General features: G+C 38.5%; 1 protein-coding gene across 1 annotated transcript in view; it reads left to right on the top strand.

The window, feature by feature from the left end:
- serpini1 (serpin peptidase inhibitor, clade I (neuroserpin), member 1) overlaps positions 1–21,037 on the top strand; it is a 31,566-nt gene that overhangs the window by 6,326 nt on the left and 4,203 nt on the right. The window contains exons 2-7 of the mRNA XM_067389161.1: positions 13,488–13,757; positions 15,274–15,504; positions 16,470–16,664; positions 20,179–20,383; positions 20,509–20,618; positions 20,875–20,961. Of these exons, the coding sequence (XP_067245262.1) occupies positions 13,505–13,757; positions 15,274–15,504; positions 16,470–16,664; positions 20,179–20,383; positions 20,509–20,618; positions 20,875–20,961 (1,081 nt within the window). The 5' untranslated portion in view covers positions 13,488–13,504. The remainder of the gene's footprint in view (positions 1–13,487; positions 13,758–15,273; positions 15,505–16,469; positions 16,665–20,178; positions 20,384–20,508; positions 20,619–20,874; positions 20,962–21,037) is intronic.

Below are 21,037 nucleotides of genomic sequence, written 5' to 3' on the forward strand. Positions count from 1 at the left end.
GTCCTGACAGTAGAATATGAGACAGATAATCTGTGAAAATATCAAGCTCCTCCCAGTGGTCCTATTGCCATTTGCAGAAATACACTGCTCCCGGTGAAACAACCAATCAGAGCCAGGAGGAGTGTCTTAGCAGTGTCAATCAAGCTCGCGTGCGCGCTGATCACACTCCTCTCATGCACAGTGCAGCGCATACAGGCGTTCAAATTCAAGATTACCGGTGTGCCGCAGCTTTGCTTATGCCGGACAAACAATCCAAACTGCCAATTCCTCGAGTGGCACCTGCTCACAAAATAAAGACGGGTAAACGGAAAAAGACAGATGACGAGGATAAAAAAGCCAAAAAGAAAGAATTAGATAGAGCCCAAAATAAAACGAGGGTAAATATAGGAGCGGCTTTTCCGAGGTGGAGAGAGCTCAGAGTCAGCCACATTTCTGCTTGACAAGTAAGTATGCCTGCTTGATTTGTTTCATTTTTTAAGAACTACACAACTAAGATCATTTCAAAACAGGCCTGGCCGTCCCCTGCCTGATGCTTCCTCTTCTCCCCGCCCATTGACTCCTCGAAGTCGCTGTGGTGTGGATTCCTCGTCGGAGCCCATTGACTCGGTGTCAAAACTCTAGCCGCATAACATACAGATAAAATGTCACGCACTGTGCAACTATTGAAGCCTACTAATTCACTGGCTTGTCATGTTGCTGAAATAATGTACTAGCAAACCTTATTTAGCATTACATATCGATAGAATAATTACTTGCATACTGTAACGTTAGTTACCGTTATCTATATTATCATACTAGCTATTTATTACTTATAGAAATAGTGCAACGTCATATAGTTACATTACATGTATTGCAAAATACGTAATGTTTTGAGGACCAAGTTTGTAGTCAAAGTATGGGCAGGCCATAGTCAGTGTAAATCATACTGATTATGTTTCGTCTGTACCAGTGAATGTGCCATAGGCCATAACTGTTTATATAGCCTGCGCGTTCACGGCAGGCTCCGTTGTGATGGGGGAGGAGCTGTGGAGGGAGGGCTGTAGCGCAGCAGAGAGCAAGGGGGAGTGACCTGTGAGTTGTGCTTGTTCAAATTTTCAGGCTAAGTCAAGGTTTTCTAAAAACTCTCTACAGCAGCTTTAATATGATCATAAGAGGAGTTAATCTTTATTCCATTGTATCGCACTAATCTTATTTGCAAATTACAAATATATTTTTTATTTATATTCAAAATTTATAGTATTATTTTTTAAAATATTTTTTAAATAAGTTGTACTGTAACCGCGATATTTTAATTCTATTTTAGTAAGTAGTTGTTTATTTGTTTAATAATTATATTTTATTTATATTTAAATGTTAATAATATTTTAATATTTTTTAATTATTATTAATAAGCTGTAGTGAACCTAAAATATGTTAATATTTTATGTAGTTTCATGTGCCTGTTATATAATAAATATAAATATATGTATGTATGTGTGTATGTATGTATGTATAATTTTCAAATATTTAAAATGTATTTTTACAAATACATTTCATTATTTTTAATCGTAAGCTGTAGTGAACCCAGAATATTTTAATTAAGTAGTTTAAATTATAAATTTTTATTAATTAATTAAAATAGAAGCATTGCTGACTTTGTTGTATGTTTTAGGCTGTTCTGCCGCTGATAAACCTCCTGTAGAACCGCTGAATTGGCGTGAATGTTGATGAGGAGATTTGAAGTGTCTGACTATTGGCAGCCCATGAGCAATTGGGTTTGTCACTGTTTTCCCCTCTTGGGGGTGGTTTTGAAGGACGCCTGCATTTCTGAGTCACGTCTTCACTCGTCAGCACAGGGGAGGAAGCGACTCTGGCTTTGAACTTGGGAAGGATAAAAGGTTTTTAACTCTGGGTTGCAGGGAGAGGTAAAGTCAAACTCAGGTAATTTGCTGTCTTAAAGCATTTCACACACGTGTGCGTGTGTGTGCGTGTGTGTGTGTGTGTGTGTGCGCGTGTGTGTTCTAGTAGCTGTTTAACTATAGCAGCTGTTTAACTATACCACTTTTAAAGCTTGAAGGGTTTGTTCACCCAAAAATGAAATTTCTGTTAATTATTACTCACCCTCATGTTGTTCCACACCCGTAAGACCCTCATTCATCTTCGGAACCTAAATTTGATATTTTTGATGAAATTCGAGAGTTATATGACTCCTCCATTGACAACAATTTAACCACCACTTTCAAGGTCCAGAAAGGTACTAAAGACATAAAACCATCATGACTGCAGTGGTTCGCCCTTAATTTTATGAAGCGCCAAGAATAATTTTTGTGTGCAAAAATAACTTTATTCAACAATATCTTCTCTTCTGTGTCATTCTCGTACGTTGTTTACATCCAGCACTTCCAGGTTCTACGTCAGAATGCTGACACATTACTGGCCATTACTGCGTCAGCATCACACGCCACAGCATCAGCCTCGGCCAATACTGAGCCGGCATTCGGACGTGAACACGGAAGCCTGCACTGTGCTTACTGCGTCAACTATGTAAGGATAATGACAGGGAAGAGAAGAGACTGTTGAATAAAGTCTTTTATTTTTGTTTTGTTGTTGCAGACAAAAAATATTCTCGTTGCTTCATAAAATTAAGGTTAAACCACAGCACTCACATCGATTGTCGGTTAAATTGCTATCTATGGACAAGTAATATATACATTTATTTTTGGATGAATTAACCCTTTAACAGATGTGGTCGCTATGAATTGTATCTTGCTATATGAGCTAAGTTTGAGTTCCACTGAAAAAATAAAGCATCTAACCGTGAGTAAATGATGACGAACTGTTTCTTTAAGGAAGTGCAGGCAAAGGTCAAAGGAAATGACTTTCAAATGAGAGATGGAAAGAGAGATGTGTTACTAGCATAAGTGAGCAAAGATGTCCCATATCATTTGTAATAGAGTGACGTGCATCAGCCTGGTGGTCTCTTTGGTGGCAGCGATTTATGACCCTGCTTTGTTTATTTTCCAGCAGTGGGCAATGCTTTTGGAAATCTGTGCCAGTGTAGACGGAAGGACATATTATCAAAAACACACACATACTGTAGTCAAAGCCTCTTATTTTGAACCTCTGCCACAACGTTGTCAGGACGAGCCAGATGCTGACCCTCTAATGATAGATGGATGCTGCCATTTGTTGACCTGGGTGGTACAGGACTGCTGGCAGGATAAGAGCTCGGCTACTGTAAAACCATACAATCTGTATTTCTTTGGTTTTCAGCCTACAAATATTTCCCACTGGACTGATTTAAACATAGGGATGGGAATCATAAAGAATTAAATTTAGATTCCTCTTAACGATTCTGCTCCAATTAATTAGAAATTCCTCTGCACCCTTAGAAAAAAAAAAGATTCAGCAGGTTCTAGACTCACTTTTAAAGAGGGCTTTATGCCAAAAGAACCCTTTAAAGGGATAGTTCACCTAAAAATGAAAATTAGATGTTTATCTGCTTACCCCCAGGGCATCCAAGATGTAGGTGACTTTGTTTCTTCAGTAGAACACAAATGATGATTTTTAACTCCAACCGTTGCGCTATGTCAGTCGTATAATGCATGGCAATGGGAACTTCGTCTATAAGAGTAAAAAAAACATGCACAGACAAATCCAAATTAAACCCTGTGGCTCGTGACGACGCATTTACGTCCTAAGATATGAAATTTATATAATTTTTTACCTCTAATACACCACTATGTCCAAGTGCCTTGAGCATCCGGTGTGTGAGGTCTGATGGCGCACTGATGACGGAAGTGCTCTCATGCTTATGGTTCAATGAGAGATCACATCCGTTGTCAGAGCGCATTCAGACCTCACACACCGGATGCTCAAGGCAGTTGGAGTGCTCAGAAATGCAGTGATGACACATACAAGACTTTGCAATGAATGACAAAATGAACCAGGCTTAAATAGGCAGAGACTGACAAGGTAATGAGAACCAGCTGAGAACAATCAAGCATGATGAGAACAGGTAGTGAGTTCTGGAAAATGTAGTTTGTGATGGAATGATAATAGTCTAGGGTGGAGTGCCCTCTGATGGCTATCAAGGGCACTCTAGCTGGTAATCATGACAAATAAATATAAAAAAAAAAATTGTAAAAAGGTTAAAGCTACAATATGTAGTATTTTGCCGCTAGAGGTCGCCTATTCAAAACAAAGGTGTAGCTTGATGATGCAGAGTTTGAGCGCGGAATCTTGGGAAATGTCGTCTTCACCTCACAGCCAGTGGAAAAGAATCGGGATGGGACTCGAGCAGAAATCATGTTCATGTAAGAGATTATTATTGTTAATTTAGCATGAAGCAGAGTGGGGCCAAGTGCTGTGGGAACTGAACAAGGCCACTGGAGCAATTCGTAATGAGAGACAAACGCGACGCCTCGTGAACAGCGAAATTTTTGTTATGCCGTAGTCATCAGCGCCGCTTCTTCCGGTCATTAGTATGAGGTAACACAGCGCTGTTTATCATATTAGACACATTTCACTGTGTTGAAAATTATGTTAGCACGTTTCTCTGGAGAAAATGCTGTATTACTTAGCTACTTGACAAAATAGTGTTTTTCTCTGAGGCATGGTAAAAGCATGGTACTCTCCGAAAATCAAGAGAACTAGATTTAAACAATAAGACTAAAGGTGTTGAGCTATATAACAATAATTAATTTTCTGTCTATAAATGTAACCAAACAGTTGTTCCATCGTCTAATAAAACATGTAATATATTAAAACGTCTTTGGTGTTTCCATGGTTTCTACAAAATAAAACCAGAATCCTAAGGTTACCACGGGTACGACGCCATTGACAGGCAGCTCCCGGACACGTCTTGGTTAAAATCGTGATTTTCTCATGATTTACAAATAGTTGGTAACATTTGGGATATTGTAAGTACTCAACTGAACAAAATATATAAAACTGGCCTAGTGGTTTTTGGATGTTTTACTGCAAAATTCTTACATATTGTGCCTTTAAAACTTTTTACGTTTTTAGAGGTGCCAATCCAATTAACCACTATAAACAAAAAAAAAAATTTGTATCATCTTTTATTTATATTTTCAATTGAAGTCAATTGAAACAATCAACTTCGTCATTCGTTCAGTAATCGGACTACACTGCTCATTTTTTATTAATTTCCGTGCTGTATTTTAAAAATAATATTAATGCATTAATGTACAAAAGAGTATAGTCAACAAACACAAAGTTAACGTCACGTTTCATGTGAAAGATTTTTTGTTAGATACTATGCATAAATGAAAATGTCAAATAAAAATGTACAATAAATAATAAATAAAAAAATAAAATAAATATAAATAAATAAAGCTTCATGTCATAACAAACTCTTAACTCAATGTCATAACTCAGAAGAAAAAATTTCCCATGTGCACTTGAAGGCAGCAAAAACGTATGTCTGAAAGTCTTGATATGTCTGTTTAGCTCAGTTTTCTGCATTTGCATCTTCAGAGTGATAACAGTCATTTGTTATAGTGTTCAGCAGGTTCCTGTGGGTGTCAGTCGCTTGAATAGAGTTTAATTAAAGCTGACCCATGTCTTGCACTTCTCTGGTCTCCAGTGGAGTTCCCTCACCACTGCACTGTCAGTGCATGGCTCTTTAACTCCGCAACTAGTATGTCTTCTCCTTTGCAGCCTTCTGTCTGAATATTTTTGGTCTCATTCCGATTCCTCAACCTGCTTGACATTTCACTTGCAGTCAAATCCTGCTCCCGCTCCGTCTTTTTCCGTGTCCCTTTCTAAACAGCACTGCACCACTGGGTCTGTCCTCTGGAGACTTTTGGAGCTAGAAAAGGAGAGAGATGGCAGTTTACCCAGCATGCTTTGCGCTATCTGGGCCATCATGTCAGGAGAGAGGAGGCTGATGGATGTGGAAGTGTTCTGGTGCCACCAACTGTGATTCTCCCTCGGATGATGACAGAGGCACCTGTATGAATGAATGATTATCTTTGGGAAATAAGAGCTCCATTCGGAACTTAATGGAAAACCAAGTTTGTTTGCTTTGGTTTGCCTCCGTTGTTAAGATTTAACATTTAAAATATCGCTCTGCTTAGAAAAGAAAAATGAACATGAAGATCTCTGTAATTGTTTCTTCTCGACAGCAAATTGAGATGTCTGTCCATGTATGTATAAATAAAATGCATTTATATTATTATTTATGTATTATAACAATTTTCAATTTTGTCTCAATTCCCAATTTTATCATTCTTACTTTTCCAAAGGTTTCTTATAAAAGTTTCCTGAGTTAGGAAATAGCAGTATTTTATTGTTCTCTGTGTCTTTGCCTTTCAACATTGAAATATTGGCTATCAAGCATGGATATTCATGATATGTAAGCTGGTCTCCCATCAGATTGTCTTTCTATATCCTTCTATTCTCTTGTATTTTGGCTTGAGCTCAAAAGGAAAAGCTTAAAAAAGTAAGAGATGAAAAGAGCGCCTACGCTGCCCCCATTTTGGAGGAGTCTTCACTATGTGCTTGCTAGTTGAGTACATTTAGAAAGCAGTTGGGAGAATATTTAGAGCAATTGCTCTGTGCGTGTGTGAAAGGAATTGAGAAGAGTTTTGTGGCACTTTGAAGCTTGATTTCACTTGAGCAGATACTGACAGGTTTGTCTAGGCTTTGCTTGAGATTACAGCCAGATTTCAGACATGCTCAGAAAAATTTGTTGTGAGTTGTGCTTTGAGGTAATAAAAGCACTGGCACTTTGTTAGTGATTTGAACAAAAGTAATAACATTTGCCATCAAACTCATTCCTCATTATTTGTTATAAATTATACCTTATTAATGACATCTCAAATGAAGCAAACAGATGATTTTCACCTGGCAGATCATAAAACAGCAAAAAATGAAAATGGGATCCATATCTAGTAGAGGTGTAGACTGAGCCTTGTTTACACTGTACATGTCTGCGGCACGTCATGGCTCTGGCGAGCTTTTGTTCCGTCCTCTAGGTGGTGCCAATTCAAACCAGGAGCATTTTAGGAGCGAAGTGACAGGATTCGCAAGACCATGTAATTTGTCTGTCCTGCGTTGTTTTTCTCAAATTTTTTGTGTTCTAAAATAAGTAAGTTAAATGTTTGTTTTTGTCTAGTTTAATTCTGTTTATTGTTGTGTTTTTGCTCCCCCACATGAGTCTGCACGGGGTGTTTATTTTGAAATTGACAGGATTTCAACGCTTGATGGAGGGCGTGTTTGAAGCTTGTGTTGACGCGACCATTAAAGTGATAACAGCCAATCACATTACTTTCAGGTGTTGCATGAACGCAATTGGCTAGCGACTGCTCTAGAGTGTTTGCATAAGGCGATCTGATTGGCTGACACCTGCGTAGGTGCTTAAAACGTTGAGGAATCTTCAACTTCTGCCGCGAGCAACACGAGTGAAGCGACGCGACGGAACCCATAATTCAATTCGGCAAAGCATGACATCACCCATTCAAAGTAAATGAGAAGCGTTAACGCCGATGCTCCATGTGAATGCAGTGTCACTGCACTGCTCACGCACTGCTTACACACCACTCAATCTTGCGGTGTAAAACGGCGTAACAGTACACAAACATGACGGTTCGGTACATACCTCGGTACTGAAGTCATTGTTCAGTACAGGGGATAAAATTTCTGTAAATTTCCTCTTTCTTTCTTTCTTTCTTTCTTTCTTTCTTTCTTTCTTTCTTCTTTTTTATAATATAAATATATCTAGACTATGCATAGAGCATATGTTCTTCTTCTGTGCTTTTTCCTGTTGTTACCGTGCACCCCCTCTGGATTGGAGTGTGGATCGTCTGTGACTGTAATGCTACCAATTTAGCATTTTTTAGTCCCCCTTTTGAGACTTTTTTCAAAAGCCTATAGCGATAAATCTAGCAACTTCTTGGACAAACCTTATCTAGATTCTGTGACTCGCCCACTGATCTATATTTATATTAATATAGATCAGTGGACTCGCCAGTATGATAGTAGCGACATTTAGGGTGCGTTCACACTTGTAGTTCGGTTCGTTTGGTTAATTTGGTCCGGACCAAAGAAGAAAAAAAAACATTTAGTCCTGGTCCGGTTAGCGTTCACATTGGCAATTTTATCACCGAACCAAAAGATACCGAACCTTAAGGCATAGGGATACATTCACAACCTGACTGGTCGGATTTTACAGTATTGCCTATTTTGAGACGGAACTTACCGAACATCCAAAACAATGCTGTTTTCTGAGGTAAATGCGCTCGTTGTGTGTGCGTAGCGGTGCGTAGCCTGCATGTGATGGTATTTAGGCCAGCTGGGAACTCGTGAAGAGCTTATAAAATGTGTAAAGTAATCAAAACACGGGCGGGAATCCATCCTGCTGTCCATCAGTCACACACACAAATGATCTGCTGCATGAAGACGCGCGTCTGATGCCTGTCATGGGAAAACTCGCGACTATGACAAGAAAAACCGACATGCGTGATGATTCCGTCCTTTTTAGGGTCTCGTCTTCCTGTTTTTGGATCGGTTACATGTCTTTGGTCCGTGTTGCGTTCATATATCATTCGAACCGCACCAGAGTTCGTTTGGAAGCGGACCGAGACCCATCTTTTCAGCGGTCTCGGTCCGCTTGTTTGGTGCGCACCAGGGTTCGGATGGCAGCGTTCACATATGTTCAAATGAACCGCACTAACAGAGCAATCGCAACAGGGTTCGTTTTAATCGAACCAAACATGACAATTGTGAATGCACCCTTAGTGACCAGTTTTAGCTACTTTCAACTGAAAGCATTTGGCAACACTGCCGACTGTATTCGTCATCTGACTGCATGCACCGAACCGTGAAACAGGAAGAATAAATATACAGTTACACTCCTAATATCTAGAGACAGAATTTCATGGAGACTTAGCAACCACACAAGCAACTGCATTGCAGTTAGCAACACACCAAATACGACATGGTTTTGCATGTGCTGGCACCACTAATGTTGTTACGCTGAAATTCTACTGACAAAGTGTCACCAGAGAGGACAGATCACACAAGTGCCAGAATTTCATTGTTGCTGATTTCTTTCTGGTTGGTCCCATTAGGGTGGTTGGTGGTCTCATTGAGTTTTCCCAGGTGGTCATCAGACCTTTGTACAGAATCACGCACGGGTGAGCGAAAGGTCAGGCAGGTTTGGTGCTGTTTACAGGTGAACCCTCTCTTGTCCTCCCACTTTTCTCTTTTCTCTCCCATTCACAAGCGACCATCTGTTTTTCAGCCCAGACCTCGGTCACCAGGGTCAGGTCCAGTTACACAAGACTGCGCACATGAGTCTTAAACCAAGAGTATCTGAAATGGAGAGATCAGGAAAGCTCAAGGAATGAGAACAGATGAATCGTCTGTGGATTGTAAACCAAGCTTTTGAATCAGCTGTTTGTTTCGCTTGAATTCCTTGTGGTGCTGAATAGATGCACATAATAATATAGTTTTGATAGATTCGAAATTGATGACTGGTGCATCAGACGTTTTTCAGATCTCCCTAGAACATCCTAGCAGCCACATTTGGACACATTGTATGTCAATTTGGACAAATATAAATGCATTGCAATGCACTGAAACCAATCAGAAAACCTTAGCAAGCACATAGCAATGCCCTGGCAACCTCCCAAAGCAACCACATTGCAATGCCCTGGCAATCACCAACAACACCCTTGCAACTGCAGCAACACCCTTTCAACATCATGAAACACAGTACTATTTTTAAGTAAAGGGTTTTTATTATTTTATTTCTTTTTTTATTGCTTCTGGTTATTCTGAAATTTTAAACTTCTGTTGTTATGTTAATTTATATGCCTGGATTTTGTTTTTTATGTCTTTTTGCATTTGCATGCGTAGGTACTGTGTGCATGTATGTATGTCTGTAATCTTTCTGTGCCATAGTGTCAAAGGCAAATTTCTGTTCAATGACAAATTGAATCGATAATAAAATTTGTACGTGTATTAAGTACGTGGCAGCAAGCTTTGCATAGGCAAACAATAAAAGATCAGTAAAATTTTTATTTTTCTTCATGTGAAATGTAGTTTGAATCCGCTTTTTTAAAATGTTCTGGTCCAGTGTCACTGTTGTCACTAGTGTAATGTTATTTTTTATTATTATTATTTATTTTATTTTAGTATTTCTTAATTTGTTCAAATTAATGTTTTATTTTTATATTTTATATATATATTTTATATTTTTATACAGATTTTTAATTTAAAGATGAAGTCTGTAATTTTTTTTTTGGGGGGGGGGGGGGGGGGGGTTAAAAATGATCCAAAATCAATTTTTGAGCAAGTACATAACCAGCCAGTGTAATCTCCTTACCTTAGCCAGATTTCAACGGGTTTCCATGGGAAATTCGAGCATGCCGTTGTTCGTCTTTGCATCATTACGTCACGTCTGTTTACATAAAGAAGGAGTCCCAGCTAGTAGGCTATATGGCATGTGAGGATGCTGCATGATTTATTGTAATGCTTTTTTTCTCAGTTGGTCAGAACAAAAGTGGCAGACATGTAACTTACTTGTTTAGATGACATTTTCCGGTGAAAATTCTTATTTTGGTCATACTTCCAAGACGTAGAATCTGTGATTCTGAAGTACAGTATCCACACCGATGTGGTGACTGACAAACATTAGATCCATCCGCACTGAGGAGATGTGACGATGTACAACCCACGTAAAGATGATAATTCTGCAAATAACTGTAATTGCAGGTTTCAAACAGAGATGGCAACAAAGAGGCAAAACTTATGGACAGCAGCTTAAAGTTTTAGTACTTTTGTTATGTGATTTGTCAATTATTATTTTTTTATATTTGTTTAGTTTTTTTTTTTTTTTTCAGTTTTAGTAATTGTAATACATAAACTTATTTCAGTCTAATTTTCATTTAATCTTTTTTAAAGTTTTATCATTTTTATAAACATATATAATTCTAGAACATACTATAGCTTTATGCCTGTTCCTATCCATCTCCATCACACAATGGCACAAGGCCACATTCTCCCCTGCATTCTTTGTTTGTGTGGAAAACACTGTTGCCAGGCAACGACTAAAGCTGGGAGACTAGGATGAAGGTAGAGCTGTATCTGTGCACATGTGAGGGTGAATGTGGGTTCGTTCACTTGCATAAGCAGGTGTGCTGGTGCATTGAACATTGGCTATGCAGTCAGAGGGAGAAACAGAGGCATTAACCCTGTGGGGAAGCGAGACTGTTAACACTGTTGTATCTGAACCTATTTTACTTTCAGCGCAGGTCTCAATTTCCATACTTTTTTGAGGTAAAATTGCACCAGTAACTGTAAGAAGAAAAACACAATTTCATTCACTCATGTACTCATATGACTGAATAACAATAATGCTGATTAAATTAGGACTTAAAAAGGTGATTCAGTACTAGTAAAAATTACTTCTTTTTTTTTTCCTTTGGAATAATGTACACTGATAAACCAGTGTGTTACGTAATCAGATTACTTTTTTTCAAGTAACAAGTAAGGCATTACTTTTAAAATTTACAACAAAATATCTGAGTTACTTTTTAGTAACGCAAGTTAGTGATCCAAATCAACCAAATAAATAAGCAAAATGACTTAAGTTAAACATCACATTTGTTTAATTTTTTTTTGTTTTTATTGCTGAACTAAAAGTGGTGATTTTTTCTTCTGCACGACGCAACGCATTACTTACCATAAAAAGTAACTAAGTAACACAACTATAGGCACAATATGTAAGATTTTTGGAATAAAATATCCAAAAAACACTAGAACAATGTTATATACTTTGTTGACTTGTGTACTTACATTATCCCAGATGTTTCCAAGAATGTTTAAATCCAGAGAAATAAGCAATTTTAACCAGGACACGGTTCATGTCTGTGCGTCGCCTATCAGTGATATCATACTGCGTTACATTTGATTTCCAGTTTTACGGAATGACAACCAGATAAAGTGGAAGTGGTCGTCTACGGTATAATAAAAGCTCTACTGCTCTCTAGAGACATGTGTCTCTCATTAGCAATCGCTCCAGCAGCCTTGTTCCACTCCAATGTCTTTTAGCCACATCAAAGTCCCTTTAAGACAAGTCATTTCACTCGGCGGCCATCTTTGAAACACCTCTCAGGCATGCAAGTGCAGCTCCTATCTCTTTGAATGGGGAAACATCAAATTCTCCAAAGTTGTGCACAAAGCTTTTGATTAAATTTCATATTTAAAATCACCAACAAAATCTGACCACAACTGTCTCATAAATTTTGTTTCTAAACGCTCAAATCATGACAAAAAAATTCATTTTTCAGGCTGGATCAAGCTAATGCGCATGCGCAGTCCTAAGTGCACATCTCTAAAGGAAGCGCACATCTGACTTTCTACAGGAACCGGAGCTTCTAATGGCGGCTGCAGTCACGCCATGACTTTACCAATTGCCGTTTGGCTCTTAATTAGAAGGCGGGATTTATTCCGCCATATCGCGCATTGAACTTTCTCCCATTCATAGTAATACGAGTGCACGATCTTTCTATATATAAAGTCTTTGGCCACACCTTGCTTCATACTACAGTAATTTTAATAAATATTTAATACATTAGCTCATCCATTAATATGATTTCTGCCCGAAGCCCATCAAATTCTTTTCCACCTGCTGTAGATATTAAGACAACATCTCCCATGATTCTGCAAAATCAATGTATCATCATGCTACGCCTTTGTTTTGAATAATGCTGCGTTCACGCCACCTTGTATTTACCAAAATCTTGAGATGACAACACGTGACGTTGTATTCGGAGCTGTTCACATCCTTTGACTGGGAATTATGTGTTTCTATGGCACCACTATCAATGCCTAATGAATCTACAGCGGTCAGGTGGTATACCGGCCACGTGGTACATCTGGGAGCTTTCAGAAAACTCCCAGCTTACAAGCCGTAATTACAAGCTCTATAAGGACGTGAACGCTTTTTACAAGATAGAATCTCGTAACTAAAGGAATTATGAGGCCACGTGAACTCACGTTAAGTGACCTCTAGCAGCGAAAAAGTACATATTGTGCCTTTAATCACTTTTTTAGGAAGCAACGCAATATTGTAATGCATTGCTTTTAAAAGTAACTTTCCCCAACACTGTGCACAAAATAAGACCAGAACCTGGTCAATTTTGATTTGTATTTTTTATTTTTTTTTTCTAAAATCTACATTTTTTGGAATTCTCAGATGTCTGTATGTAAATAACCTGTTCTGTGGCCATCATACACTGTGCAGTTTTCTGTAAAACCGGCTTTTCCAGACTGCAAATCGGGGCAAAATTCTGTGAAAATGATTGTGTAGTGTGATATGGAAGTTTTGCATCATGAACATTAGAATATGTTGAATATGGTGAATATTTTCATGATATGTCTCTTTCGAACTAAACAGATACCTCTCATTCGCGTGGGGTTATATTTACCATGTCCTTCGCTCTCTGACTCACTCCTTCTTTCCTGTTTCTCGTTAGCTCATCCCTCGTTTACCATGTTGCTGCTCGGACTCTTGCCGCTGATGTTGCTACGGGGGTGTGGTTGCCAGGCTGCAGACGTTCCCGAGGATGTGACGGCAGAGTTCTCGGTCAGACTTTACCACCAGCTCCAGATCACAGGGGGAGAAGAGAACATCATCTTCTCCCCACTGAGCGTGGCTCTGGCTCTAGGCATGGTGGAGCTGGGCGCCCGCGGCTCTTCTTTAGAGGAGATCAGACAAGCTGTGGGCTACAGTCATTTCAGAGAAGGTACAGTTAACAAAATCTATAGTACATGAGAGGTTACCTGTTCTCTTTCATCTTTTCCCTATTGGTCGCAACAGTAACCACATACTTTTTCCTATACATTTTCTCCAAAGGCATTTCAACAAATTCTGCATCAAACCAACAAGCTCCTAAACAAATTAGCTATAATATTAAACATTTGATTCAAAGAACAAAAAAGTATAGTAAAAAATCCTTCAAGTCAAACCGAGACTGATGCCAAGCAAATCTCACAAAAACAAATGACATTTAACTTAAGGCAGGAACACACCAAGCTGGCGCCAGCGAACTATGGTGACAAAAGCAGACTGCGGGGTCTAGGTCCAAAGTTTCCCTGACACACCAAACCGACGCTCGACAGCCAACGGACAGCACGTCCTTTCTGCGCCTGCTTAAGATGAAATGCCTTTCCGTACCAGCAGGTGGCAGTAGCTTAACAGCCAATCACAATGATCAGATGGCCGGACGGACCGACGAGCTCCGACGGCGATTCAACATGCCGAATCGGCCGGAAAAAAGCCGACGAGGACCAACTTCAGCCAACGGTGTGGAACATACTGAAAAAACTTAGTCGGCTGATGAACAAAGACTGCCCATCGGCTTGGTGTGTTCCTGCCTTTACAAATCAAAAAACAAAATGTATATTATTTTGCTTAAATAGAATAAAAACTTAAAGGATTAGTTCACTTTAAAATGAAAATTACCCCAAGCTTTACTCACCCTCAAGCCATCCTAGGTGTATATGACTTTCTTCTTTCTGATGAACACAATCTGAGTTATATTAATAAATATCCTGACTCATCCGAGCTTTATAATGGCAGTGAACAGGAAACAACGAGAATGAAGCTCAAGAAAGTGCATCCATCCATCATAAACCTACTCCACACGGCTCCAGGGGCTAAATAAAGGCCTTCTGAAGCAAAGCGATGTGTTTGTATAAGAAAAATATCCATATTTAACAAGTTATAAAGTAGAATATCTAGCTTCCACCAGACCGCCTTCCATATTCAACTTGTAAATCTCTCACAGTTCAAAATGCTTACACTACGTCCTACGCCTATCATATTCAGCTTATGGGAAAAAAAACACAACAAAAATTGACGCAACAATTACGTAATTGACGTATTGAATACGGAAGGCGGTCACAAATTGTGTGATTCCCATTATTCTTAGTAGTGATTCTATATCAATTAAAGGCAGTACAACAAATGGCTTATACTTTAAAATTTCGAAGATTTTGGCTGAAAATAGTCTGAAATTTTAAAATGCTTTTAAAAACTTGAAGTTTGGAGGTTATATACAAACAGTTTAAAGTAATAATTTAAGAATAAGAATAAAATAATAATAATTTACTTTTTTATTTTGGAGTGAAATATGTCCTAGACATGTTCTTGACAAGTTCAAAGTGTTTCTGAATTTTTAATAAGATTATTAATACCAGACCTTACTATTGCAGCATTTTGTTCAAAAATTATTTTTTTGTTCTCTTCACCTGCTCCAGATGAGGAGTTCTCTCTGCTGAGCAACCTGACCCAGGCCCTGTCCACAGATGAAGAGCAGTACGTGGTCCGGCTGGCCAATTCCCTCTTTCTGCAGAGGGGGGTTCACTTCAATGAGGACTTCCTACAGCTCATGAAGAAGTACTTCAAAGCGGAGGTGGAGACGGTGGACTTCAGTGAGTCAGCAGCCGTGGCTGAACGCATCAACTCTTGGGTGCTGAACCACACGGAGAGTAAGTCATCTTGCATCACTTTGGAAAAAAATATTCAAACTGGCTGTGTGCTGCTGTATTTGTGAATATTTCTTGAAATTGAAATAGTTTTCATTCCTGTATTGACAACTTTGGATATCTTGAAGGGTTTGTTCATTTATAAGTACATATAGAAGCATATAGATGGCCCCAAATGTAATAGACATGGACTAGAAGTCACAAAATTCTTAAATATAGTTATATGCACACACTACCATTCAAAAGTTTTTTTAGTCTCTTATGCTCACCAAGACTGCATTTAATTGATTAAAAAAAAAAAAACAGTAAAAACAGTATTATTGTGAAATATTATTATACTATAATTGTTTTCTATTTGAATATATTCACCTTCAGTGTCATATGATCCATTAGAAATCATTCTAATATGATGATTTGCTGCTCAAGAAATATTTCTTATTATCAAAAATATATTTTTATCAAAATTCTTTGATGAATTGAAATCTTTTGTGACATTATAAATGTCTTTACTGTCACTTTTGGTCAATTTATAGCATCCTTCCTGAATAAAACTATTAATTTCCCCAAATATATTAGATAGAAAGAAATATATATGTAATTTAAGCACTGAATAAAAACATAGTGTATCCAATTTAGAATGATTTTACTTTCAAGTAAAACTCTCTTCAAATGAATAGATGGCGTTAAGAGGAATTACTATGACTTTAGTGAATAAGTACACTAAAGTAGATAATGGCAGATCAGTCATATTCTGCATGATAATGATGTTTCCAGGCAGATCCATTTTCTCACAGTCAGCTTTAGCCTTTGCAGGAGGACTGTCAGATACCAGCACAAATCCCAGAGCTTTGGAAGAGAGATGATTTTATGCTCCTGAAGAGATCATGCCGTCTTTCCTGTTCTGAGAAAAAGAGGATTGTGATATGCAGCGTTTATTTCAGTCTGGGTTTTTGTTGTTGTTGTTGCAGGCAAAATCCACAACCTGGTGTCTGCGGACGACTTCAGCAGCTCCACCATGATCATGTTAGTAAATGCTGTGTACTTCAGGGGCAGCTGGAAGAACCAGTTCAGACCAGAAAACACCAGAACCTTCTCCTTCACCAAGGATGATGGCAGTGAAGTTCAGACCTTGATGATGTACCAGCAGGGAGACTTCTATTACGGTAAGAACAGGCTTGAGTGCACCTCAGGGTTTAGAAAACAAGCTTAAGTCTGTAGATTTAGTTGTTTTTTGATGATTTGTTTTGTTAAAATGCTGCACAAATTTTCCTGTGGAGTGATTGCAGGAGTTTAACTAGAAAAGGAAAGTTTGAATGTTGGCTTGAGAAGAGTAATATTACTGTTTTACTGTATTTTTAATCAAATAAATGCAGCCTTGGTGAGCAGAAGAGAAAAACAGTAGTACTTTATACAGTATGAGTTGCTCACTGCTGATCAGTCGGGCTGAGACTTTCAGATCCCGCAGAATCACTGCAGTGCGCTTGTCCCATTCATCTCTCCGACAAAAAAAGACAGATGATGGTAAATGAGAGACACAGAGCTGTCTTCAACGTTTGAATTCTCTAGCTCTTCAAAACAGGAAAATCTGAGTCACATTGAATCTAGGGTAGGCAATGTTTTTTCATGCTGATTGAACACTTTTTGTTATACTGGTTGAAACTCTCTTCACATCCTGATAGCAATCAATAATAGAAGTGGTCTAAATATCAAAAAATGTACATATATCTTCTTTGGAAGTGAAATTGTTCGTCCAGTCATAGTATTTGTGGGTTTTCCCACAGAGTTGGGCTACTTTTAAGTTGATGCTGTGGGTAAATTTTTTTTTCCACAGGTTGATTTCTACCAAAGACTATAGAATAACACAAGATGTGTCACTAGTATTGTTATGAATGGGAGAAAGTGCAACGCGCAATATGGCGGAATAAGTCCCGCCTTCTAAATAAGAGTCATTGTAAAAGTCTAAGTAAAGTCATTGTGTCACTGCAGCGGCCGTTAGAAGCTCCGGTTCCTATAGAAACAGTCAGACGCGCACTTCCGAAATAAGGCACAAGAGATGCGCATTTAGGACTGCGCATGCGCATTAAGTTGATCCAGCCTGAAAAATACATTTTTTTTTGTCATGATTCGAGCGTTTAGAAACAAAATTTATGAGACAGTTGTTGTCAGATTTCATTGGTGATTTAAAATAAACAAACATCTTTAGAGAATGTGATGTTTCCCCATTCAAAGAGATAGGAGCTGGATGCCCGAGAGGCGTTTCAAAGATGGCCGCCAAGTGAAATTATTTGTCTTAAAGGGACTTTGTTTCTATCCCCGCACGTACTGCAACTCGTACAAATTCACCAGATAATTCGACTGCCTGATGGAGAAAATGAAACATTATATTTTTTTGGCTAGCCATTGGGCTACTTTTGTTCCACAGACCTGGCAACACTGCTGTCAATGTATGTATTTGCATACCTCCATGCACCCTTCTTGCGCAGACATCATCAGCGTGTTCTATGATGAGGCTATGCAAAGTTGTAGACAGACAGTCACTGAGCACCACAAACAAACAGCTGCTGCCTTTTACATTTCCTCCTGAACCAAAACAACGAGCTTATGCTGCGTTCACACCATAACTACTGTAATTAAGAGAACCTGTGTATTCTGTTCAGAGCTGTTCACGTCCTCATACTCGGATTTCTGCCTATCTACGGCAACAGTATCAATGCCGAAATGAATCTGCAGCAGTCAGGTTGCACACGTAAGAGCTCTGTAAATTGTTTACGTTCATTATTATTGTAATGTTATGTGTAATTTAACGCCATCTTTCATGGCGCTTTGCAGACTCTGCTCTGGCTTTGCACGTTCATGTGTTTTGGAGGTGGCGTGGCTTTAGAGAGCACTCTGAAGGGAGGGTGGGATCTTATGCTTTTAAAGCTAACTTGCTATTGCTAGCCTCTCCGAAATTACCTACCCTAGCTTTAGAGTACATTGAAAATGGCTCAGTACAGAACCGCTAAATGCCTTGAAGGATTAGTTCACTTTCAAATTAAAATTTCCTGATAATTTACTCACCCCCATGTCATCCAAGATGTCCATGTCCTTCTTTCTTCAGTTGAAAAGAAATTAAGATTTTTGATGAAAACATTCTAGGATTTTTCTCCATATAGTGGACTTCAATGGAGCCCAAACGGTTGAAGGTCAAAATTTCAGTTTCAGTGCAGCTTCAAAGTGTTCTGCGTGATCGCAGATGAGAAATAAGGGTCTTATCTAAAGAAACCATCACTAATTTTCTAAAAAAAAAAAAAAAAAATGTTATACGTTTTAACCATAAATGCTCATCTTAAACTAGCTTTCCTCTTCTTCTCTATTTGAATTCCAGCAGTGTAGACGCTGCTAAGTGTATTACTGCCCTCCACAGGTCAAAGTTTGAACTAAATTGTCATATTCAGTATGCTAGTGCAAGTATATAACAATTAGGTTGACCTGTGGAGGGCAGTAATACACTTAGCAGCGTCTATACTGCCGGAATTCTAATAGGGAAGAAGAAGAGAGCTAGTTCAAGATGAGCATTTATGGCTAAAACATAAATAATTTTTTATTTTTTTTTAGAAAATGAGTGATGGTTTCTCTAGATAAGACCCTTATTCCTAGTCTGGGATCATGTAGAACGCTTTAAAGCTGCAATGAAACTGTAATTTTGACCTTCAACCGTTTGGGGTCCACTGATGTCCACTATATGGAGAAAAATCCTGGAATGTTTTCATCAAAAACATTAATTTCTTTTCGACTGAAGAAAGGAGGACATGGACATCTTGGATGACATAGGAGTGAGTAAATTATCAGGAAATTTTAATTCATTGAAAGTGAACAATTTTAATTAGTTGATAAGAATGCTCTTCTAGGACCAACATAGTATGTCAATCCAGCAAACATGTCCTACTTGGACAAATTACATATTCACATTTATACTATTGTCCACCTCATTGTTAACTAAAAATAAAACCATAAAAAAATGTTCATTACTTGAAACAAAATTAACATTAACTGAAATAAAATATAACATACTTAACTATATAGACATTTTTAAAAAACAAAAACTTAAAAGTGACACAACAAAATTACTTTTAAAGGGTTAGTTCACCCAAAAATGAAAATCATGTATTTATTACTCACCCTCATGTCGTTCCACACCCGTAAGACCTTCATTCATCTTCGGAACACAAATTAAGATTTTTGATGAAATCCAATGGTTCAGTGAGGCCTCTATTGCCAGCAATGTCACTGAACCTCTCGAGATCCAGAAAGCTACTAAAGACATTTTTAAAACAGTCCATGTAAGTACAGTGGTTCAACCTTAATGTTATAAAGCAACGAGAATCATTTTTGTGTGCCAAAAAAACCCAAAATGACGTCTTTTCAAACAATATCTAGTGACGGGCAATTTTAAAACACTGCTTCGAGGCTTTACAAATCTTTTGTTTCGAATCAGTGGTTCGGATCGCGTAAACGAACCCTCTTTACTGAAATCACGTGACTTTGGCACTCAGAACCATTAAAAGCTATTATAGTATCCCAATCATACTAAAATAAAAAATAAAATACAGCTTCAGCCTACTGAAATCCTCTCCATCATGTCAAACATTCAGTAGATTTAATAATCACTAACCTTGCCGTGCTCTTCATCATCAGGAGAGTTCAGCGATGGCACCACAGAGGCGGGTGGAGTGTACCAGGTCCTGGAGATGCTCTATGAAGGTGAAGACATGAGCATGATGATCGTTCTGCCCCGTCAAGAGGTTCCTCTGGCCACCCTGGAGCCCATCATCAAAGCCCAGCTGCTGGAGGAGTGGGCCAACAATGTCAAGAGGCAGAAGGTGGAGGTCTACCTGCCCAGGTGAGGCACACATTGTTATGTTTTACCAGGTGTTTTTTCAATTAATTATTAAGGCTTTATGATTCATGTAAAACCAGTGTACTTGTTGTTTTTGGACAAGTTCACACTGACCTGATTATTTTTAGATTCAAGGTGGAACAAAAGATTGATCTGAGAGATGTACTGCAGCAGCTGGGCATCAAGAACATCTTCACCAAAGATGCCGATCTGTCAGCCATGACAGCCGATGTGACAGGTAATCGATAAAACACACCCACTGACCTATGAGAACGCTCTGTTATTCTGCACATGTACACAGATGGTCAAAATGTAATTGACAGCTCAAGGACAGGATGTAACTAAATCTATTAAATTAAATGAATGAGCTTTATGTGTATTATACACTGCTCTGCATCCTTGATTACACCAGCTCATAAATAAATGGAAATAACTTGCTTAGACAGAATATGGAGAAAAAAAGAAAAAAAAAAATCTGAAAATGCTGTCTACAGATGGACAGGATCTGTTTATCGGGAAGGCTGTACAGAAGGCTTACCTGGAAGTAACAGAGGAAGGGGCCGAGGGGGCGGCAGGATCAGGTGACATTTATCTCTTTTTTTTTTACTGGCACATTCTACTATAATTACATTACACATTTAATATTCTCACTCTGTC

Source organism: Chanodichthys erythropterus, chromosome 7 (genome assembly GCF_024489055.1).
Source record: "Chanodichthys erythropterus isolate Z2021 chromosome 7, ASM2448905v1, whole genome shotgun sequence".
Taxonomy (NCBI): Eukaryota; Metazoa; Chordata; class Actinopteri; order Cypriniformes; family Xenocyprididae; genus Chanodichthys; species Chanodichthys erythropterus.